This window comes from Pochonia chlamydosporia, chromosome 5 (assembly GCF_001653235.2).
Source record: "Pochonia chlamydosporia 170 chromosome 5, whole genome shotgun sequence".
NCBI lineage: Eukaryota > Fungi > Ascomycota > Sordariomycetes > Hypocreales > Clavicipitaceae > Pochonia > Pochonia chlamydosporia.
This window is the reverse complement of record NC_035794.1, coordinates 3,872,100-3,895,097: the sequence shown is the minus strand read 5'-3', so window position 1 is coordinate 3,895,097 and position 22,998 is coordinate 3,872,100. Positions and strand designations below refer to the sequence as shown.

Genomic DNA, 22,998 nt, shown 5'->3' with positions numbered 1-22,998 from the left:
ACAAGGAGGCAAAAACTGCAACCAGCTTCATGACTACAGTCGCTTTAAGGATTCACGCAATTGTTTCAAGAAGGACAAAACGAGTACGCCTCGACTGGTGCTGCTCTTTGCGCATCCTCTTTACGGAAACAGCGCTGGCCTTATATGCTATTTCTGGTCGTTTCGGGAAGGGAGTGGTCAGAGCGAGCCCCATGATTAATACCGAACGATGCCAAGCAGACCTACGCCATTGCCAAGTCAGACGAGATGCAATGAATTGTCGCTATCTATCTACAGTATGTACACTAGCGAATTGTCGCACACGATTCCAACTAGATCCAAGATAAGCAGGTGGTGCGTGGCCATTGATGATGAGCAACCTTCCCGATACAGCATCGCTTTGACACACTCACCACGGAGTAATAGGTCAACCAAAGAGGAGCACACCCATTGCTAGAGTATACGCAGCTCGTGCCTACTCCAGCTCTCCAACCTAATCTGGCGCGATTCCCCAGATTGTCAGGTCCATTTTGCGGGGAAAGTTACTCTGGCGGTTACGGCGTGAGGTTCGTTCCCAGATGGCAAACCATCGAATGCTTATTATGGACATTGCTGCAACTCAACAACGCCATGGCCATGTTGCCATGTTACTTACGGCAAACCTAGCGACTCTCGAGTCATGCGAAATACCTGCTAACTGCTGTCGCCAAGTTTAATTTTATGTACGGGTCTCAACGGCCGCCGATCATCTAAGCCAAGGCCTGCGGCGCTGGATAAAAAATTAAGCTTGTTTGTTAAACATGGATCCTCTGCATCAAATCCCAGACCTGCCGGATCTAGGCACAAATGCGACTACTTATTGGGTCTGGTACTGGGCTTCTCCGTTGACTACGTGGAGCCACAGGATACTTGACTGTTCCAATGTCACTTGCAAATTCCGTCATCATCTCACACATCTATCTCCTCGGGTGCTGGTCATGGGGTCCATGGCAGCAGAATCCGCACACTCTGCACGATCCAAAATTAGAAATATGCGCTTTTCGACTTCTTGCCTAAAACGGCAGCCAGATTCGCCTTATAGGACTTGCATTCACTCATTCTGCCCCCACCCTATTCTTTGTGTATCATTCTAGCCCATGTTCCACAACCATTATATATTAAGCATGGGACGCCCCTGGACTGGCGTGGGTTCCTCACGATCTAGAATTCCTCTCCGTCAGTCGCGCGCCAAGGATGTGATTGTGATCCTAGGTTTGGGGCTGAATGGGGGTTCCCATCGTCACACTAAAATGGAAGCTGTTGTGACGCATAAACCAGAATCTTGTGCGAGTATACGGCACTAACTGCCTGCATTGCAACCTCAGGAGATAGTGAACCGCCTTTTGCCTTTGCATTGAACATAGTACTTGAAGCTATAATTTCCAGCCGAGACAAATACAATACTTGCATGTTCCTATGCGCATCGCAAACCCATCAACGGCGGGATTCCGTTCCGCGGAAACCACCTCCAAACCCGATGTCCGAAACCCTCACTCCCGCAATATACTCTTCAAGGCTTTCAAGAAGTCCCTTCCGCCTTCAGCAGGTTGCTTGACAAAGGTATTGCTAAACGGCCGCCTAGTTAACGAGGTGCACTTTTGCCTCTGCCGAACCTTGCCAACACTACCAAACAGTTCGTCCAACCAGCCTAGCCATTCTGGCGCCGAGGCCTCCATCAGCGGAGAATGTTCCTGTCCCGGATACAATCTCAGATGAACCTCGTTTCCAAACCCGCACGCCGCATCCCACGCCTGGACAGTCGTGTTGGGCAAAACAGACGTATCGTTCAAACCCTGCACCACCAACACCGGCGCAGAAGATCTATCCCCTTGTGCCGGAGAAAGCATCCTCTGCCACTCATGTAACCTATCCTTATCCTTGGCCAGTCCATCCGGCGAAACAATCTGCGTCTTGTTCAAGTCCGCCGGCAGAGCAAGCATACCCGCAATACACAGCTGTGCCTTTGTAGCCAACTCGATCCTCTTTCTCATGACATCAGACAGAAACGAGGCATTGTACCCCGGCAATGCCCTCTCCGCAGCAATAGGCAAAAAGGACAAGTATCCCGAAAAATCCACCTCGCCATACTTCCCCATCAGCATATCGATGATATACGTAGCCGGCGCAAGTGCAACCGTACCCAAATACCTCGCATCATTCCTCACATACTCACTCTCAGCGAGTTTCCAAACCGTCCCTCCCCCCTGTGAATGCCCAAACGACACCCATTCGCCCGTCAAAGCCTCACCAAATATCTTCCGCGCCGCCACCACCGAGTAATACACATCGTGCACCTGCGCCGGCAGCGTCAAATACTTGTGCGACGTAAAGTTATTCCCCAGACCAGCATAGTCCGTCGCCACGACCGCATACCCCCTCTGCACAGCGGCCTTCCATGTATTATAGTCGTACAAGTTGGGGCTATTAGACGGCGCGCATCCTTCAAACAAGCCAATCGTGCCGTGAGCATACGCCGCAAGTTTATACCTCGTTCCATTTCCTGCACTTCCACCCGCAAAATGCGGCGTATACGGAAACGCAATGAACCCTGTTGCCGGCACCGTTTCCCCATCTAGATCCCTAGAGGCATACTGAATCCTGTACACGGTCGTTCCTGAGTCGACGTCGAGGTTCGAAACGTTCAGGGCCTCAACTTTAAGCACATCACCTGGCTGAGTGGCAGTAGAAAAGTTGGCAGCCGTAGCGAAAAAGTCGAATGAAAAGTCGTGCCCTACAGAATCGAGGTCCGCTCTGTTGGTCAGATCCAGAATCTGCTGACACTTGCTGCCGCAGTCGTGTGATTCCGCATATTCAGGTGTGACATTAAAGTTTGAGTTTTGACGAGCACTCGCGCCGAGGGCCAACAGCACCGATATGTAAAAGACTTTCATTTTCGTACTTTTTTTACCACCCATTCCTCCATAAACATTCACGGCATTTCACAACCCTTATATCTATTTCTTGTAACAAAAAGACGTCACCACTGTACATCCTTTACGTACTAAATCCAGCCACGGCCGCCCCGAGATCATACCCGTCGATCAGATCGACTAGATTCCGCAACAAGAACCGGATTCACCCCATCATTACACTTGATACCCAATCACAGGTACAAAATTCGGGGAACAAAGATGCGGAGTGCTGTGGTTTGCACCGCCCCAACTATCCGGATAACCCGCCGGTCGGTGGACTCCGTAGCGCAAACTTAGCCATATCTGTACATTTCTCTTCCAATATTACAGGTAGAAAGGGTCGAACTCTTCAATTACACCTTGATTTATATTGCATTGCACTAAACATGGATGCCCACCATGTAGTCGATCGTCAATGTCATCTCGGTGCTTGCGGACTCCTCGGCCGCCGAGAGTCAGTTGGTGACCTTACGACGGAACTGAACTCGGGAAACCGCCGAAACCACCCTTTAAACTGGTGTTTTAGTTAGTTACCGAGATTCTTTGTACACAACGAGCTCCGTGACGAGGCGATGCTGTGAGTTGTAGCATTACAATTGCCCTCGCTGATCCACACCTCCAGCACACAAGGATGAATGGTGAGTATTGACTATTCTAGACATGACATAACCAGTAATGTCCTCGGTAGACACATAATTCCATTTATGATACCACTATCGTACATAATTTCTACCGTCTCACACAGCCGGCCCGCCATTGAGTCCTCTCTCAAACGCACCCATCCTCTTGCATCTGCAAAAGTTCCTCCGCTACAGCCCAGATTTGTTCTGAGCTTTTTCTCATTCGTGTGGCCAAACAGTTACGTCCGTCTTCTTGACCGCCGTCGTCCCTTGTAGTACTACTTGAGTCCAGTGTCCCGTCTTGTGTTGCTGACAGCCCATGCAAACTTCTCTCCCTCTTAGCAGCAGCCCCTGAAGGTCCATCATCCTTCTCACGACTCTCATTGCCATCTTGCTGTTGTACCATTTTCAAGGTCTCTATCGCTTTTTCAAGACCAGGGCTGGCACTACCAGGCTTCTCGTGGTGGTTGCCACCCTCGTCTTCCAACTTGTGAAAACGTGAGTCCGCAATGGCGTCCCGGATTTGCTTCAGCTTTTCCGTAAACTTGTCCAACACTTGAACCCTCCGCTCCGCCGTTTCAGCCCTGTTTTTCCATGTGGCAACATCTCTCTTTGCCTGTCTTAGTTGTTCGCTGACAGTTCCCACGTCGGAGTCCTTTTGTGCCTCAAGTTGTCGTCGCAACTGCGCCGCTTCTTCAGTCTTGGCATTCAGCTGGCGCTGGAGATTTCGAATTTGAGAGTAAAGTACAGTAGCACTTCGAGGTCGAGACGCTTGCGTTGTGGAAACCATGTCGAGAACGTGGTAGGGCTCTGACACCTGAATTGGAGATGGCGAAGAGAGTGGTCGAGCCAAATTGAGGTGATGTGCGATAGGCGGTTGCTCCCGACAAGGTACCATTGTCCCCAAACTCGGAACCGCCTTCAAGGCTGCCTCATTTACTTCATTCCCCAACAATAGGGATGGGATATAGTTGGCGGTGGCCTCTTGTAAGCTTCCTTCATTATCGCTGTCCAAAGACAATCTCTGGTCCCTGTCATTTGGCATCCCCATACCAATCTGATGAAGCTCCAATCCTGGTCCCGTTGGTTTTGCTCCACCCGACTTCCCTTGTGGGGGATCATGGAAGGAATCAGAGTTGTGGTGTGTCCATGCCGAATCCGATTTTGAATGTCTATCTCGAGAGCGCATCTTCCTTTCGTTCCGCGCCGCAATCGGATCGTCTGTGAAGCCTGGTGACCCGGGACCTCCCGCCTGGGTTTCAAACATTGCCGCCATTGCCTTGACGGACCCATGCTTCGTTAGGCCTTTGGACTCGGTTGAGTCAGTTGGTGACTGCAAGGTAATTGTTGTTTGACTTCTGAAGTGCTCATATGATCTTGATAGCCTTGGTTGATGCAATACCATTGCTTGTTTCTGCTGATGCCGATGTTGTTGTTCGCTGCCAACAAGATCCCCAAGCTCGATTTCCGGTGCCTCTTTGAATGAATAGAACCGTTCAGGGGTGACGTCAATGGAGTGCCTGCGTTCATCTCCTGGAAACATGTCACACTGAATACCTTGGTCTTGATATGTGTGCGACGTATGCAAACCGGGTTGCATTGATCGCTGCAAGCCGTCATTCTGGTTCCCGGGCTGAGCAGGACTTCCTTCAACAACCCTGATTCCTCCTTTAGGCATGACTTGAGAAGCGACTAACAATGTTGACACCGGACTCATGCATCCATGAGCGGGTTTCGTTATTTCAGCCTCAACACCGGTAACCAGTGAGTGTTTGCGGTTTGTTGGGTTTGTGTCTGAGAGACTCGAGTCCAGCCTGGGGTCGTTCATTCGCCCAGGTGAGTTTACACCCGCCTGCGATGCCGGTCGCGAGAAAGATCCATCAGTGCCATCATGTGAAGAAATATTCTTCGACGATTCTCTCGGCGGAACACTTTCCAGATATACTTGTGCTACCCCTGGACAGATCTGGTCGTTTGAAGCAAAATTGTCTTCCTCGTTAGTGCATTGCGTGCTGCTTGGTAGTTCGTTTTCTACCGCCTTTTGTGTGATGTTGTCAGAAATGTCTACCCCTTTAGCCTCGCCAATCTGTCTGTTTTGTTCAGCTTTATGTAGTCGTTCAAGGACAGTCTCCCGTTTCTGATCAGTTTCGTTATCGTCACTCGATCCATCATCTCCGAAACTCTCTTCCTTCGTGGGACTTAATGTAGCAATACTCATCTTTGGTATCAGCCTCTGGGAGGTCGCTCGTCTTAATGCCTTCAAGCGCCGTTTCCTGTTTCCCCTTGTGGGGGTTTCGGGATCTTTACGCGCTCGTCCCTCTGTCAACTCCGTTATTTTATCCTTTCCTTCATCTAAATTCCACGAGTCTCTCAAATTGAAACCCTGTTGGGGTGAAAGCTGTTCGATCTCACCAGCCAGCTCCACAGTAGATGTATCCTTTCGACAGTGTGTCCCAAGAGACTTCATCTGGCGGACTACGTCTCTCCAGTTTGCAATGAGCATTTCCGTCATGTTGTTGGCAACCAGTATCTTGTCCACAGTAGGAGACCCTGCCGTCTTGACATCGATCTGCGCCGATCTGCGACGGTCCTTTCGAAATCGCGGTGGACTCAGTGGAAACACCAACATTCCGGAACTTGGTGTGACCACCTTCATCGTATACTGGTCGAGCAAATCGCCGACCAGCAATGGTCCAAACACAATTCCTAGTGCACTATACCCCATCAAGTCTGCCGTTGGAAGAGGTCTACTATCTTCATCTTCTCGGGGAGTAACTTCTGCAACTCGTCCAATAAGACTCAGCAAGCCAAACACGGCACAAATCATCTCTCTCCGGTATTGCGACTTGATGGTGCCAATTGCCAATGCAATCAGTCGCGCCCTAACTTTGGTTTGCTTCGTCCGTGGGTACTCTGGTTCTCCATTTAACTGCGAGTGAATAGCAATAAAGGCGTCCAGCAGAGCTAGAGATCCGAGGATGCCCCCAGGAAGCACAGAAAGTAATCGCTTGAACGTAGATGCCACGTCATGAACGGAATACTGTATGTGCACAGGTAATGTAGCACAACGTACAGTGCTCGATATATTGGGATTTCCGTTCTCAAAACAGTAATAGTCAAACAGGGCACTTATCACTTTGGACGATCCCGGAACGCGGAATATTCCTCGAGTTGCGACGTTCTGGGCTAGGTATTGTGCCGTTGCTCTAATACAGGTAGGCAGTATTAGAGAGCACGGCGAGTACTCTTGAGGAAGATAGAGCATACTTTTTCCGCTCAGCCGTACCATATTCTGGATGTCGATGATTTTGGGGTTATCTCTTCTGCAATGTATTATGTGTGCAAATTCGGAAACACTGCGTTTGTGCCGAACTTGGCGCAGGGGCGGCGGCGAGGTTGGAGAATTCTGAGGGTATCGACTAGGACTTGATCGAAGAATTCTTGATAGCCAACTGCGTTTTTCGGAAGCTCGCGCCACATCGCCCTGTGACTATCTGTTAGTCAGGAAACATCTCACTCAGATGTATTATTGAAGACCTACGCGCTGATGGGCATCGAAATCTTCGCTAACCAACTGTCTCACTCCATGCTGTGTGCCAGGTCAGCCATCATCAAAAAGCCGGTATCCTCCTTGACATTGATCAAATCAGCTCACCTTCTTGGCCAGTCTGTTGTATTCCTGGACAAACACATCTCTATCATCTACCTCGTCCGCATTGCTCAGGAGCCCGAGTTCGCCGCTGCTGGTGGTCCATGTACCACTGCTCCGTACCCTGCTTCCATGGCCAAAACTATGGTAGCTCGCGCTCTGGGGAAGCAGGAGAGACACTGAGCTTGCTGAGTGCGGCAGACGGCGAGGAGGGTATGCAGCCGATGCTCGTAAATTCTGTGAAGAGTAAGAGGCTCCAAGTTGTTGAGCCATGAGATGCTTCGGTCTCTGTGTAGGATTTGGAATGAATGTCAAAGCTGGGATGCCCGTATAATGTTGTGTTGTTTGGTGTTTGCCCGTGCCAGCCGGCAGCTGGCGGCTGTCGGGTGACTGGCAACGACCACACATCAAGTCCAAACGTTGCCTCCCAGGGCAAGCACGTACCTTTCGTACCTTCCTCACGAGGACTCAAGTTAGGAACCCCCAAATAGCCAAGGTCTGGGTTAACGTGGCCAAATTTTGAGCCTCCTCCTCAATCCTGTCATCCGCGTATCGAAAAAAGGCGTGATAGAGGATCAATGTTTTGTTGGGCACGTGCAAGGTGATGTTTCATAGTTCACTGTGTCCAAAGAACTACACATCAAGTAAGTGCACAGCGTGTATCAATAGTTGCATGTGTGGTTTCATTCAGCTGGCAAGCACCAGCTCTGCAAAGCCCAAGGTGACAGTGCCTGTACACCAAACCCAGTGAATCATCAAGCCACCTGGCTATCATAACATGTAAAACAATTCTTCTTCCCTACTAGCATCAATGGCATGTCGCCATTTAGATCCCGGCCCAATGCGCCTAACAAAAATGCATCAATGATCCCACGGTCCCTCGACATCTAGCGTGCAGCCCTGAGAGCTACTGCACTCGGTCGTCATTCCAAACTTCATCACTCGCATCTCAACGGCTGTCAAGGCGAGTCTTCTTCTCCATGAACTAATACATACTTGAGGATATCCGAAAGCGAAATGACACCCTTCAATTTGTTGTCGTCGTCAACAACGATCAGTCTGTGGACCCTGCTCTTTCGGATGGTGTCGAACAACGAATCAAGTCGATCTGCCTCTCCACAGGTATAGATTCCCGGGCTGTCGTCGGGTCGTCTGCATAGTGCCTCCCCAATTGAATCATCCAGCTCTTCGTATGCTCCGCCTCTGATGCAGGGAATGACGTCCACCGCTTCAAAGGCATTGAGAACCCGATTCTCGGCGTCGACGATCGGGATGCAACTAATATTTCTGTCGACCATCATGTGAATAGCGTCCAAAACGGTGTTGTCCATGTGCATGGTGGCCAAATTGGTATAGGTACCCAAGCCAATCTCTCGAACCGTCTTTTTCAGCATGACAGTATTGTGCTCGTTGTTGACGGCGATGAATTTCAAAATACGGTATTGGGTAATGACAGAAATGACAGTCTCCCTGCCAGTCTCGTCGTCGACATCCACGAGAGGGATACGTCGCGCACGGGTCTTGAGCATGCGACGGCAAGCCTCGTAAAGCGGTCGAGAGGGATGTACAGATACCGTTTCGATTGGCGTCGCGCCGATGGCTTTTTCGATGTCTAGCAAATGAAGTGTCAATGAAAAAGCGATCCTTGCTTCTAAGACCCAAACACTCTGCGCGAATTTGCTCACCTCGTAAACTACTCAACCGAAATTGGTCAAGCTTGCTGATCTCATCAGGAAATTGGCAATAGTATTGAATAACATTTATGTAGTCGGTGGCCGTTAGAATGCCTGCAAATCGTCCTCTCTGCGAATCCCATACCGGCGCCGAAACGATTGCTGTCGGGAAAGCAAGTTAGCAAACAAGGGTGTTTCTTGGGATGTTTTCGGGCAACTACTGCAGCAAGGCTTACAATTTTGTATTAAGATATTAAGTGTCTTTTTGATGAGAAGGTCGGTATCCAAGACAATGAGACGAAAGGACAGCGGTAAGACGTCATAGCTAGTGCGAACCTTGAGAAAATCGCGGATGGCTTTCTGGGAGTAAGGGTTAGCACCTGCGTGGTCACACGAAGAAAATCAAAGCCGCGGTTGCGACAGAGGGCCTCGCCCATGAGGGAGGCACGCAAGGGAAGACTCATACCAGTCCTTGACGTTGTTCCTTATCTAGCGGACTCGGCGGACTCGGAGTCGAAGTCGGTTCCGGTGCAGCTGCCATGGCGCTGCCGTGCGAGGTCTTGAATCGGAGGTAGGATGAGGGAGCGACAAATTGAGGCACACGGCGGGCGGGCTGCTCGTGACTGGAAGCCGGAGCTGGACCTGGACCTGGAGCCGGCGCAGCAATGTTTGGCCCGGCGGCAGGCTGTGATGTCGGTGCTTGTGCTCGTGCTTGTGCTTGTGCAGCAGACGGTGGATGAGCTTGAACTGAAGGAGCTGGTTCCTGGGGTTTCTCAACGGATGGTCCAGACCCAAGACCCGGTGCCAGACCTGACATGGCGCCAGTGACCTGCTCACGAGACGCACTCACGGCATCGACATTGGTCTGCGTGGGGTCCGCGACAGGCTGGACGCTAAGGGGCGCCGCTGCGGGATCTCTTTCGTCCATTCGGTTTCCTGTGTCAATCGACTTGTGTGTCCGGAGATTGTCGTTTGGTGTGCCTTTTTGGCTTCGAGCCTCACTGAAAGGTTGCGGTGATTTTGTACGTTTGCGGTAGTCGGGCTTGTCGCACTTGGGAGGTGGTTTGGTTCGGTTTGATGACGGGACATGAAGATGCTCAAGTGGGGGAGGGGGAACTTGGCCAGACTGGAAACCACTCGAGAGGTTCAGTCAGGCTGAGAGTACTGGAGAGTACGGAGTACAGGATTCCAAGTTCCAGGTTCTGAGAGATAAGGCAGCCCAGGTGTGGTCTCTACTGGTGGAGAACGGAGAAGCAGTCCCAGCCATGGACATGGATGGGTACAGGTATGGATGGGTAGATGGACCTCACAGCTCACTTCTCAGAGTCCAAGACATTAATGTTTGCGTATTGACTGCAAGTGCCTACAAACAACTCGGCCACCGCAAGGCGGTATGCCTGGTCGACACCGATTGAGGGCGCTGCCAGATCCATGGCCTTATCCGAATAACGTCAATTCGATTTGACGGATCGGCTATTTACCTCTTTCGAGTGATGCTGCTCGGGTAACCGATACATTCATCACGGAACGCCATTACCGATCCACAGAGCCGCAAATGAGCATGGGCATGGATGGGTTGGTTCGTCGCCATCTCGGCTAATCCTTCACTTGTCAGGTTGTCAGGCATACCGACTACCCTAGAGCCAACATGAAAAATTCAAGTTGTTTCTTCTCCCTAGACGACAAACAAAATAAATAAGTCATGTTGCATCTTGTCATCGGTTCAAATCTCATATCGACGATGAGAAACCTGGATTGTATGAAGTTATGTCGTGGTACGCTTTTTCTGCGTATTTGATCCCTCAGCTGCGGCATTTCATCTTGCTGAATCAAATTACGTCTCACCCAAAGTCCATATTGAGAGCACGGCAATCATTCGCTCCGGGATTCGTGCTAGTTATGGACAAGGAAGACCGCAACTAAGCGAAGAAAATAAATATAGCCATCGTTTTGTGAACCGTGGTTCGTTGTGGCGGGATGCACAGGTAGACATTATACGGTATCTCAATTAGACTTCGGGTATAAGCACGATATTGCCAACATGACATCCCTCAACACCAAAACGGATGACCATCCCTTGCGATAACTTCCTAGATATGGAGTGACAGTCACCATACGGAGCCAAACCAAGTCAATACGACCCCATACGACCCCCAACACGCACCCTGAAGCACCCTTGAGCATGCATACATCAACTTGTGTAGTCACATGGCCCCCCCCAATGATGTAGGGCGCCACTGCCGGCACGCATGTCTCACATCATTACATGAGGCTGCGTCTGCTCATAAAGACTTGGCAGCCTGGTATTAATTGCATTGTGTCCAGAGAGTCCTCGTAATTGATTGCGTGGTGTTTTTGCCTTTGTCTTGATACAGCACGGCCAAGACATTTCTTTCTGACGTATGCACCACTACCAGCAAGAGATGATCCTCTTGGATTCTTTGCCTGCTTGGGACGCGTTCCAGCCTCCCTTGGTACTCTCCCTGGTCACAATGCTCACAGCAGAGGACAATAAAATGCTACCCATATGCCTGACTGTTTGACATGTGTTTGCTCCCCCCTGTCAAATTGCGGTAGTCACCGGGCTGGAATCATCTGCGGCTGCTGGTTGTTTTGTTTTGGAGGTATGAATCTTACGAGGTCGTAAAGAGTCATCTTCTCGTGTCTAATGGATTTATGCAGACTATTTAATAGCTGCCTGTCTGCTGAAACATACATACCTTACAGCAACAGCCATGTACAATGGCAAAGCTCACGTCAATGTTGTAGAGTCATACAAAAAGTACACGGAGATATTCGCTGCATGGAGCAGGGTTCCTCTGACACATGTTTAATATATCCGTGTTGGTTCGACGCGCTGTTGTCGCACAGTCCAGGATTCGATTGCTTGCAGATCTCGGCTGTGATATCTGGGGAATGCAATCCGCGCACTGTCCAAACAAAGGGACGGATCTAAATAGAGATGGCCGGTCGGCCTTGTGTTATCACTTTCGCGACTTGTGAGATCAATGGGATCTTTTGGTAGTATTGGCATTGTTTTAGATGGTTGACGGGACCACGGCTCTGTCGAAAAGATTGCAGATACGGTCAATTCGGTCTGTTGTCCCAAAGATTGATGCGAGTCCCAGACATATGCAGGCGCCAGCTGCCAAAGTGCATGCATCAAATTTACTGTTGGCAGTTACCAGACAGCTTCCACAACATGCGCATCAGCAGGTTTGCCCTTGTCCACGCCGATGGCCTCCAAGCGACAAACAGCATTGGAGCTTCAGAGTTCTAGAGTTCAGGCAGCCGGACCTTCACAGGTGTACACTTGACTGAGAAAATGGTCGACGTGTTTGGTGTCAAGGTGTTCATCTGCAACCACGAACTATCAATTTGGCGACCAGACCTCAGAAGGGCGAACTTCGACCCTCCTGATTGAGGGCAACTTGAACGGAGTCAAAGATCATGTCCCTGGGGAAGGCGCGACGCTAGCAAAGGGCAAGTCCGGGTGGGTGTCGCTGTTCTTGTTGCTCCTGCCCTCCAATCTGACGAATTCTGGTGGCCCCATCAATGGCTCTCTGTCAATTTGTCCAATGGTGAGTGTCTCTCCCGCTCACACCAGTGGGCTCGACTGGCGTCCCCCAGTGCCCCGTCGTCACCGTCGGCCATCACACGGCCCACTTAAGCAGAGCAGACCAGACCACACCTGAGCTTTCATCAATCAAATGTCAAGGCTGGTTCAATGTTGCCCATTGAGTGCCCATGCCAGTACCCTTACCCATGCAGCCATCAAATGCTCATGCTCTCACTCCCATCCATACCTGACCCTCAGCTGCCACGCCCATCTCCTCTCCCAGCTTTGGCAGTCCCTGTCCCAGTTCTAGTTCCATTTGTCAACACCAAACTCGTATTGTCCACATACCATCACAACCCCCGCCAATTTGCTTCATCCTTGAAGCCTACCATCGGCTGCCAGAGCCTGCTGGTATCTCGCGTCATCAGCACGCAGCGTTTGCGATCGAGCCAGGGCAAGCTTGACCCGTAAGCTAAGCCGCTGGTCGCTCATCCTGCCACAGCTGACGCTTGGAGCGACTGTGTTGCCTTGGACCTTGGACCCAAGACACAGCCCAGGTCAACAACAACAACAACAACAACGCACATCATCATCATCAAAACCACGACGCCGCGCTACCTATTGCCATATATAGCTGCTGCATACATCTCCCAAACCCGCCATGGGTAACTGCAGCTCATCATGCTGTGGAGGTACGGCAAATTTTTCTTGTTCCCAACACTCTGTTCCATTCTGTACAGGCGGAATCACTTACGCGACTCAATCTAGGCCGATCCCGCGAGGGCCTGTACGAGCCCGTTTTGGCCGATAGCGAGCGTGAAGCTGTTGCTGACCTGTTGCAATATCTCGAAAACGTTGGTACCCGTACCGCCTGGATGAATTCCGATGCCGATTGTGACCTGCGATACTGACCTAAGTTGCAGCGTGGAGAAACCGACTTCTTTTCCGGGGAGCCCCTTCGAGCTCTCAGCACTCTCGTCTTTTCAGAAAACATTGACTTGCAACGCAGTGCAAGCCTCACATTTGCGGAAATCACGGAGCGAGGTAGGACAACATCATGCTTCTTTCCACGGTGTTTGGCATGATGCTCAACTTCAAGCACAGATGTTCGAGAGGTCGACCGAGACACACTAGAGCCCATTCTCTTCTTGTTGCAAAGTCCCGATATTGAAGTTCAGAGAGCTGCCAGTGCGGCACTAGGCAACCTGGCTGTGAACAGTACGTATATATCAGAACATCCCCTGGAAGCATTCACACTAACTGATGCACCTGCAGCCGAGAACAAAGTCCTCATCGTTCAGCTAGGCGGGTTAACACCGCTCATCCGGCAGATGCTATCGCCAAATGTTGAAGTCCAGTGCAATGCCGTAGGATGTATCACCAACTTGGCTACCCATGAAGAGAACAAGGCCAAGATTGCAAGATCGGGTGCTCTGGGTCCATTGACGAGACTAGCCAAATCTCGGGATATGCGCGTACAGAGAAACGCCACTGGAGCCCTTCTCAATATGACACATTCAGGTATGCCCCGTGTTACGCGGTTCGCGCATGATGCTTTCTTGTAGCATATCAAGATCTTGCTGACTCAGATTTTCGCTGTGATAGACGAGAACCGACAGCAGCTCGTTAATGCCGGCGCGATCCCCGTTCTCGTCCAGCTTCTCTCTTCCACCGATGTCGATGTACAGTATTACTGCACGACCGCCCTCAGCAACATTGCCGTTGATGCCAACAATAGACGAAAACTGTCGTCATCGGAGCCTAAACTTGTTCAGTCCCTGGTACATCTCATGGACTCGTCGTCCCCCAAGGTCCAATGCCAGGCAGCATTGGCCCTGCGAAACCTCGCGTCCGATGAAAAGTACCAGATTGAGATTGTTCGAGTTCAGGGCCTACCACCGCTCCTTCGTCTTCTTCAGTCCTCTTATCTTCCTCTCATCCTCTCTGCCGTTGCTTGTATACGAAACATTTCTATTCACCCCATGAACGAGTCACCCATCATAGACGCCAACTTCCTTAAGCCACTAGTAGACTTGCTTGGATCAACTGATAACGAAGAGATTCAGTGTCATGCCATTTCAACCCTGCGTAATCTCGCTGCCAGCTCGGACCGGAACAAGGCCCTTGTTTTGGACGCTGGCGCTGTTCAGAAGTGCAAGCAATTGGTGCTTGACGTACCCGTCACAGTGCAGTCTGAGATGACAGCTGCCATCGCGGTTTTGGCTCTCAGTGACGACCTCAAGTCACACCTTCTCAACCTGGGAGTCTGCGATGTCCTAATTCCATTGACTCATTCTCCTAGCATTGAAGTCCAAGGTAACAGTGCTGCTGCTTTGGGCAACCTGTCTTCTAAAGGTATGTGAAGCAAATGATACCATCCACCACTTTGTGCTTACGCCGTGGTTTTAGTTGGCGACTACTCTATCTTCATTCAAAATTGGAACGACCCCAACGGAGGAATTCACGGGTACCTCAGTCGATTCTTGCAGTCAGGCGACGCCACTTTCCAGCATATTGCCGTTTGGACATTGTTGCAACTATTCGAGTCGGAGGATAAGACGCTAATTGGGCATATCGGCAAGGCTGATGACATCATTGAGAATATCCGGGCTATTGCAAATCGTCAAGTGGAAGCCGAACCCGAGTTTGAAGAGGAGGATGAGGGTGAAGTGGTGAATTTGGCTCAGCGGTGTCTGGAATTGCTGGGACAGAGCATGTCCAAAGCACATATCGAAGGTTAATCACCCGTGGCCACAGCTATCTGTCTAGAAGAAGGGGGAGGCGTCCTTTTACCTCTGCTCCTCCACTCGACGATAGCACTGCTCAGGTCCTCGTTTCCCCTATGTACACCATTGTTTTGTTGCTGCACAGCGTGCCCGACACTACTTCAAAGGGTATAGGTGTTTTTCAAGGCGTCCGGAATGTTTTCAACTCCCACAACCTGATGTTACAGGACCACGGTTTCTCTCACAAACTACTATTTCTTTCCCCAATATCTACCGTTTGACACGACGAAACCCCCTCTTCAAACCTTTTCTACTTTCGGGCTCTACGTTTTTAAGTTTTTACTTTGCCAGTCTGTGGGACCACTCGGCGCAATAGGCATTTGGAGTGTTTGCCTCGGAGGACAGACTTTGTAGGCATATGGTAGCAATTTGAACAGGAGGCAGCTCAGGGTGGTTCTTGTTTTTGTACAAAGCATATTTGGCGAAGGACGTTTTCTAGCCCGGCATTGAGTTATTTTTATTTGCAATTTTTTTCACAGGGATGAATATGCAGGGGGCAGCACAGCATCCAGATGGCAGTTGTAATTAGACGAAGTTTACAGGCCCTTTTTATTATACCCCATTAATCTAGCCTGAGCAGTTTCAGTGATGTGACATGCCGCGTGATAATCTGAACTTGAACCCCCATAACGCCGAAGTTTTGTACAATGGTTTTTACAGTAGTTATTTACCCAGCAGCGCCGACTCTCTCTATTCATGGTCAATCCTTTGGAGTCCACTGCCGAACCATTGTCGCTCACGCCAAGGGAGAAGCTTGGCAACGACCTTGCCTTGAACGAGAGCAAGTGGCAAGGGCCCGAATTGCCGTGAATCTCGGGACGCCGGTAGATTGTCACCCACTATCCAGCAATGACCCTCGGGTATCTGTGAAAGTCAGTCATTTATCTCACCTCGAACCGTCAATACAGCATAAAAGTGAGTCCGAACCTGTATCATCTGATCCTCGCCCCTTTCTCCGGGCGTCCCCAGCGATACATAATCGCCTGGCATACCGACAACTCTCTTGACGCCATTCTGGTTCGCGAATATGGGGATCTTGTACAGGACCAAGTCCCCTGTGGTGATGCCACGGCCCAGACGGTGTCGCATGTCTGCGGCGATCCAGTCCCCGTCAACGGTGAAGGTGGGCAGCATGGATGGGCCTTGAGCGGGTGATATTTGAATGAGCTGGGTGAGGGTGAGGTGGGCGAGGCATGTTATTTTCAGGGTGGATATGGCGAAGCGGATGGGGTGGCCGAGGAAGTGGGTGAACATGATGACGGCTCAGTGAGACTGAGGATGAAGTGAGACTGAGTGTTGTTGTTATGGTGGTATTGGAGACATGGTATGGCCGTTGACTTGTTGGTGCGAACTTTTGATGTTGCTGAATGGTGATGTCTGCTGATGTGGTTCAAGATGATGGGTGGTTCTGATGTGGACATGGAGGTTGTGCGCTAGGCCCGCCATTGGTTGACTGTCTGGCTCCTCCACATGTTCAAGCTCCAGCTCCAGCTTCAAGCCAGCCACACAGGATTCCCTCAACCACCAATCTTCAACAGTTGCTGCTCGTACCCTTCCCTCATCTCCAAACACACGACCCCAATTCACATACAGAGGGCAGCTGTTACTCGCAGGCCCCATTTTCCAAAATGAGACCAACTTCACAATGTCTATACAACTCCCGCCGAGCTCTGTACCGAGTCTTCATCTCCGCATCTGAAGGCTCAGCCGTCCTCACAGTTCCACGACCGAAGCTGTCTCTCCTCCCAACAGTACACAGAAACACCCTCATCCTGACACAAATCCGCCGATACGTTCATCCCAAACCCACCCGCAATCGCCGTGGCGAAACCACAGCCACGGCCACCGCCGAACTCGCCCGCTCCGGCCGCGGCTTCGACAAAAACTTCACCACCCAAGAAGACATTGACCGCTCCGGCCGCGACCGTCCCCCCCAAGACCACGAAATAACCGATCCCAAAATCATGGTTCTTGACAACGGCACCACAGAAGGACCCCTCACCACATCCTATGTCCTCACGAAGCTGGAGCCCCATGAATCTCTGCGCATGATCCATCCCTACGTCCCCGCCGACAAGGAGAAAGAAACAAGACCAGTATACGCCGTATGCAAAATCGTCAACAAACGCGACGAGTATGAGCGCCAGAAGCAAGTCAAGGAGAATAAGAAGGCTGGCGCGGGGAAGCCCAAGACGAAGGAGTTGGAGATGACGTGGGCGATTGGCGAGCATGACATGACGACCAAGTTGAGGCAGATGGGGCAGTTTTTGGGGAAGGGCATGAAGGTGGAGATTTTGGTGGCGAAGAAGAAGGGCGGGAAGAAGCTTGATGGGAAGGAGGCTGAGGGTGTGGTGAGGAGGATACGGGAGGAGATTGAGAGCTTGGGGGCGAGGGAGGTGAAGAGTGCGTCGGGGGAGATTGGGGGGTCGTATAGGTTGTTTGTGGAGGGGAAGCAGAAGTAGATTCTGCATTGTGCGGATTTGAGATGGACGGGGGTTTGAATGTTGGCATAGTGTGAGGTATGGCATGTGGTTTTCGGCCAAACGATTTGCGCACTTTCAAGTTTTCACTAAATATCACAATATACAGTACACATCTACGTGATGTGCAACAACTCTGAACTGGTTAATACTTGACACTCCCAGGCATGTAGCATAGCGGTATATTCGTAAGTCGGCTAAATAGAAACCGTCTATATCGTGTCATGAAGCCCTTCATCACTTTTGTGTACCCAACGCCAGACCAAACCAACTGAAATAAACCCATGTTGTCCCATATCCCCCGGGAAAACAACCAGCCCGTATAAAGCCTCACAAAATCTCATCTTCCTCCTCCTCCACAGCCACAGCCTTGCTAGCCGCCGGATTCGCAGGATCAAACCCGTCCCCCTCATCCTCCCAATCATCCTCCCCATCTTCCTCCATCAAACCGCCAAACCGACTCCCCCCAGTCTGTTGCTCCTCCTCCTCTCCCGTAGCAGCATCCTTATTGATATCCTCCCAGTTCCTACTCCTCCTCTGCACATTCTTCGCCCGCCCAATACTCTTCTCAATCTTCAGTCCCGTCCGCTCGGTGATCGCCTCTGCCATCTCCAGACCCTTTTCATGTCGTCTCCGCATTTTGCTAGTCATTCGGGACTTGCGCACCGGTTTGCTCTTTTTAGAAACGCCTGCGGAGCGGTGGACTGCTAGGACTGACGGGCGGAATGTGCTTTCGGAGTTGCGTTTGGGGAGGGGGATGTCCTTGAGAGACTTGTCGGTGTCGATGGAGGGGGAGGTGGCGCGGCGGGCGGCGCGGGAGTGTTTTGACGGTCCTGGGTTGTGGTTGTTAGTAAGCACTGGAGGAAATGGAGGAGTTGGGTGTACCTTTGTTTTTGGCCATTGTGTGTGACGATTGTGGTGATGTTTGATGTGTGGTGTTGGCATGGAAGTCTGCGTGCGGTTTGGATGATTTTTTTGATGGACCCCACGTTTGTTAGTTGGAGCGGGATGTGGAGTCGGCAGTGATGAAAGACGCCCACTGTGGCTTTGGCGTTTGGTGGGCATGTATGACGCTGACGGTTGATGGTTCAATGACTTTGGTAGGATTTGTTAAAGAACCTTTGACAGTAAAGATGCGTCTGCGATATTTAATAATGTTTTTTTTTTTTTTTTTCCCCCGCTTCACTCTCATCTAGGACAATTCCTTGCACGTACCACTCCGCAACACTCAAGAGTTTGGGATGTGATAAGGTTAGGGTTACAGAAACTACCAGACAGTTAGTTGCGACGAGTCAACACGACGATATGTGTGGTTTGCAGTCTCGGTCAAGCAAACTTTTGTACATGTCTCATCATGCAAATTTACTTGGAAGAATGACACTGCCAAAAATTGCCAGAAAACGCTGGAAATAATGCTTTTGCGATGACGGCTTACTTACTGAGTCTTCCCCTTAAGCTTTGCCAGCTGACACTTCTCACACTTGCCATTTATGGAAGCTGTTGCGCAACACGAAGATGCGAAACCGCGATAACGCTTCACCTCGAATGACTCACCATAACTGCACAATGGTATAAGACAAGTTACTTCACTCATCAAACCGTGGAATATTTTACCTCTCTCGCATTGCACCATCATCATGGCCACCTCAATTACACCACCTGCCCTACGGCGCGGCGATACCATCGCCTTTGTTGCACCCTCTGCCCGCATCAACCATATCTTCCCTCTGCGCATTGCCCGTGCCCGCGCATTCCTCGAAGGCCAGGGCTTTAAAGTACGCGAGATATACAGTCATGAAATTCCTACAGATTCCTTCAGAGCAGCAGTCAAGACTCGCGTGGAAGAAATACACGACGCCTTCCGAGACGATGCGGTCAAGGCGATTGTTTGCGCCATCGGCGGACTGACTGCGAATGAAATCATACCGCACCTTGACTACGAGTTGATTCGCTCAAAGCCCAAAATTTTCATTGGAAGTTCTGACATTACTCTGCTGCATTACGCGCTGTTTGCTGGTGCCGAACTACGCACATTCTATGGACCGTCTGCCATCACTCAGTTGGGCGAGTTCCCCAACCCTCTGGAGTTTACATGGGATCATTTCACGAGGGTCCTACTTGCAGATGCAGAGTCAGCTGCCTCCGAGCCAGTTGGAAAGTTGCCCAGAGCAGCCGCGTACACGGATGAGTTTCTAGATTGGTCCAGCGAACCGGATAACCTGCGTGCACGGAAAACAGAGCCCTCCCAGGGCTGGAAGTGGCTTCGTCCTGGCCATGCTGAGGGCCGCATCTTTGGAGGCTGCTTGCCCAGTCTTTTGCAGCTCTTCGGCACTCCCTGGCAAGTCTCGTACAAGGGCCGCATCCTGCTGCTCGAACTTCCTGAGGGAATGGAGCCGAGTAGCCCCTGGCCGTTGGAGCTGGTGCGCTGGAACTTGGCTGACCTTGGAACTCGGGGCGTCTGGGATGACATTACGGGTTTGGTGCTCGGTAGGCCGTATAGACACACGGCTGAACAGACGGCTGAGTGGGAGAAGATGGTGCTTGAGCTTACGGAGGGTTATGAGTTTCCGATATTGGCGGGCGTGGATGTGGGACATACGGATCCGATGCTGACGGTGCCGCTGGATGCACTGTGTACGCTGGATAGTGAGAGGGATGAATGGGTTATTCTGGAAAGGGGGGTTACGGGTTGAAGAATTTTGTTCACATGTTGTTAAATCGGGGGTCTGGAAGTTGTGACGGGCGTAAGCCTCATTTGTTTCCAATATAAAGTTACGGATGCTACTTGCAAACGTGCTGGTCTATTGTGAGAGATAAAGGATTTGGCTGGGGAGGGGTGCCGCATATCTGGATATATCGTTGTATATTGTGATGTTCCTTTTCTCTTGGATGTCGACAAACGCTTTGGCTATAGTCTGTAGAAAAACAAACTCCACGGTGACATCGCCTGAACCATCTTATGACTCACAATTCCCCAATCTCTACTTGAGCTTCCTGCAGTGAATCAGGGGACCCTCTCACCGGCTTATCATCTACCTTTCGAGCATTCTGCGATGGAGGGAAGGTAAACCTCCCGGTATCGACCTTTGTGCGCCACTGCGCTTGCTGAAACGTCGCTTCCACCAGTTTCACGAGCATGGTATCGCTTCCCTTGGGGCCGAGGATGGTGCTGTAAATGGGGTGATATTCGGTCTGTCCGCTACGCTTAGATTCGTATTGGAATTGGGCAACTACTCTGTCAGCGGGGCAATGGCCATCAATGTGGGAGAACTTACATGGTGTTAGAATTTGAGGGGTGCCGAGGACAGAGGCGAGGACATCGGCAGTGATGCCATTGATGTTGCTCGGTTTGCTGTGCGAGTTGTTAGGTTGGCGATGAGTTGGAGGCTAGAAACTTACGGCGCTTGGTAGATGGGAGCGTTGCTTGGGTAAGGTGCGACGATGATGGTGTCTCCCTTTTCGTTGGTGGGCATGATGGCGTTGTCGAACCATTTCTGGAAGACGCGGAGGCGGGCTTGATACTCGTCGTACTCTTGTTTTGTGACCTTTTGGCCCAGGTCCCTTTGTAGCGTTAGCAGTCAAACGTGATGTCTGGTATAGAAAGTCCGACGCACCACCTGTATTTGACGGTAGGTTCTGTAGTAGGTTCCCTGCCAAATTTTGTGTGGTAGTCCCCTCGAAATGTATCGTATTGGTGGTAGAATTCGTAACAGAATGACAAAAAAGGTGCCTAGTACATCGTTTAGAGGTTCTGATGATGAGATTATTGTAAATAAGCCACTTACGTCTTTTATATAGTTCTGTAGGCTTTGGCCCTTTGCTTCAGGAGGAGGTTTCGATGCCCAAGTCTTTGTTAAACTGATGCTCTTTGACTTTACTCCAAGGAACGCTTCTACAGCGGCAAGGAATTGCCCTTGCTCGTTCTTATGCGGTTCGTTTGGATCTGAAAGGTCTGTCGCGTAGACTATTCTTTTGGGGTAGGAAATTGGAGGGCTGGCCAGGGACTTATGCACAATGGCAACGGCGTCGTGGAACAGGCCTGAGAGATCTGTGCCAAAGATGCCGATGCTGTCTGATTTGCTGCGGAGTAGTTAGTGACGAGAAACAGCGTTGCATAGTATGGGTGGAATTACCTTGAACTAGTCTGGGTGCCATCTAGGGGCAATAATCCAGAGGATGTTCGAAGGGCGAATAAACCTTGGGCGGCTGCTGGATCAAACACCTGCCCGATCGCTACATGCTCATCAACAACTTGAAACAAGAGACAACTATTGCAGGGAAAAAACCTACCATCTAGTCCAGTCGCTGCTCTAAGCCAGTCATAGCCTGCTAGAGAACTGGCTGCACCCGTTGCACCACCTGCGGGATCCTGATGTCCGTCCTCTCTGGGGTTCTTTGGCGCAATCACGTCTGCCCACTCCCTACCAGAACCAAACTGTGAGGACTTGGTCTTGCCAACTATCGTGGCACCAAGCTCTATGAGTCGCTTGGCGAATGCGGCAGTCGAGTCGGCAGTGTCATTGTGTAGGCCACTCCAGGCGTGACTTGAGAATGTTGTGGGAATCCCCTTGAGGGACATGGAGTCTGGAATGGCGAATCGATAACCTTTGAGAGGAGCTCTCTCGGGAGGAACAGTGCTGTACAACTTTGAGGGCACAGGAATGGCCGTGTAGTTGATTCCACTATCAGGAGGGAGTTGAAGAAGCTGAAATCTTTTGCCAATGTCAGTGAGGGGATACAACCCAGTTGAAGTGCCTATGCGATACACACCCATCAATCTCATCTACATTTTCGGGATAAACGCCAAACGCAAACGCATCCAATGTATCATTGTATATCTTCCATGCCTGATGGACGTTTGGGCCATGCAGAATATACGGGCCAGCGGGTAAGTCCGACACTGAACGCTTTGTAGTAACGGTGTCATTGCGGAGATGCATCACATATTTGCCGTTCCCTACAGATGCGACAGATACGCCGGAGTTGCCACCGGGCTTCTCAATCAGGATACTACCAAACTCGGGGGTGAAGACATCGTCGTAAAAGTCAAACAAGCGAAGGGTTCCCTCAAGGTGGTTGTACAGCTGCTCTGGCTCTAGGACGGTTACGGGTAGAATGACGTCCGGTTTTATGGTTTCTTGGATTTTGCCCTGGGAGCGTGTTAGCGTTGAAATGAGGTTATCGTGAGAAGATGGCTATAAATTCTCAAGGGCAGGTTTTGGCTTACGAGCACCTGCGGATGCACGAGGTATTGAGATCCTGAAATGACTGTGGTGAGAACCGCCTTGAGTTCCATGATGA

General features: G+C 50.7%; 9 protein-coding genes across 9 annotated transcripts; 3 read left to right on the top strand and 6 right to left on the bottom strand.

Annotated features, from left to right (window-relative positions):
* Window positions 1-1,508: 1,508 nt before the first annotated feature.
* VFPPC_14054 (prolyl aminopeptidase (secreted protein)) lies at window positions 1,509-2,909 on the bottom strand (the record flags this gene model as incomplete). The annotated part of the gene is made up of 1 exon (XM_018291825.1): window positions 1,509-2,909. The coding sequence occupies one exon, from the start codon at window positions 2,907-2,909 to the stop codon at window positions 1,509-1,511; it is 1,401 nt and encodes a 466-aa protein (XP_018142680.1).
* Window positions 2,910-3,698: 789 nt separating this feature from the next.
* Window positions 3,699-7,472, bottom strand: VFPPC_06474 (GTPase activating protein Rga6; the record flags this gene model as incomplete). The annotated part of the gene is made up of 3 exons (XM_018285503.1): window positions 3,699-7,034; window positions 7,092-7,139; window positions 7,206-7,472. 3 exons carry the CDS (start codon window positions 7,470-7,472, stop codon window positions 3,699-3,701), a joined length of 3,651 nt encoding a protein of 1,216 aa, XP_018142679.1.
* A 686-nt stretch (window positions 7,473-8,158) lies between these two features.
* On the bottom strand, window positions 8,159-10,305 carry VFPPC_06472 (nuclear protein SNF4; the record flags this gene model as incomplete). Its single annotated transcript, XM_022428513.1, has 5 exons — window positions 8,159-8,811; window positions 8,885-9,034; window positions 9,109-9,232; window positions 9,339-10,008; window positions 10,190-10,305. 5 exons carry the CDS (start codon window positions 10,303-10,305, stop codon window positions 8,159-8,161), a joined length of 1,713 nt encoding a protein of 570 aa, XP_022284329.1.
* A 2,787-nt stretch (window positions 10,306-13,092) lies between these two features.
* On the top strand, window positions 13,093-15,172 carry VFPPC_14053 (vacuolar protein 8; the record flags this gene model as incomplete). Its single annotated transcript, XM_018291824.1, has 7 exons — window positions 13,093-13,123; window positions 13,200-13,285; window positions 13,355-13,475; window positions 13,536-13,649; window positions 13,707-13,952; window positions 14,037-14,786; window positions 14,841-15,172. 7 exons carry the CDS (start codon window positions 13,093-13,095, stop codon window positions 15,170-15,172), a joined length of 1,680 nt encoding a protein of 559 aa, XP_018142677.1.
* A 735-nt stretch (window positions 15,173-15,907) lies between these two features.
* Window positions 15,908-16,471, bottom strand: VFPPC_14052 (hypothetical protein; the record flags this gene model as incomplete). Its single annotated transcript, XM_018291823.1, has 2 exons — window positions 15,908-16,081; window positions 16,145-16,471. 2 exons carry the CDS (start codon window positions 16,469-16,471, stop codon window positions 15,908-15,910), a joined length of 501 nt encoding a protein of 166 aa, XP_018142676.1.
* A 374-nt stretch (window positions 16,472-16,845) lies between these two features.
* VFPPC_14051 (translation initiation factor 3) lies at window positions 16,846-17,679 on the top strand (the record flags this gene model as incomplete). The annotated part of the gene is made up of 1 exon (XM_018291822.1): window positions 16,846-17,679. One exon carries the CDS (start codon window positions 16,846-16,848, stop codon window positions 17,677-17,679), a length of 834 nt encoding a protein of 277 aa, XP_018142675.1.
* A 348-nt stretch (window positions 17,680-18,027) lies between these two features.
* VFPPC_06471 (ribosome biogenesis protein Alb1) lies at window positions 18,028-18,598 on the bottom strand (the record flags this gene model as incomplete). Its single annotated transcript, XM_018285501.1, has 2 exons — window positions 18,028-18,530; window positions 18,583-18,598. The coding sequence occupies 2 exons, from the start codon at window positions 18,596-18,598 to the stop codon at window positions 18,028-18,030; spliced, it is 519 nt and encodes a 172-aa protein (XP_018142674.1).
* A 736-nt stretch (window positions 18,599-19,334) lies between these two features.
* VFPPC_06470 (peptidase u61 ld-carboxypeptidase a protein) lies at window positions 19,335-20,390 on the top strand (the record flags this gene model as incomplete). Its single annotated transcript, XM_018285500.1, has 1 exon — window positions 19,335-20,390. One exon carries the CDS (start codon window positions 19,335-19,337, stop codon window positions 20,388-20,390), a length of 1,056 nt encoding a protein of 351 aa, XP_018142673.1.
* A 271-nt stretch (window positions 20,391-20,661) lies between these two features.
* On the bottom strand, window positions 20,662-22,993 carry VFPPC_06469 (amidase; the record flags this gene model as incomplete). The annotated part of the gene is made up of 9 exons (XM_018285499.1): window positions 20,662-20,927; window positions 20,973-21,049; window positions 21,097-21,258; window positions 21,312-21,427; window positions 21,483-21,777; window positions 21,831-21,930; window positions 21,988-22,409; window positions 22,468-22,847; window positions 22,925-22,993. The coding sequence occupies 9 exons, from the start codon at window positions 22,991-22,993 to the stop codon at window positions 20,662-20,664; spliced, it is 1,887 nt and encodes a 628-aa protein (XP_018142672.1).
* Window positions 22,994-22,998: the final 5 nt, after the last annotated feature.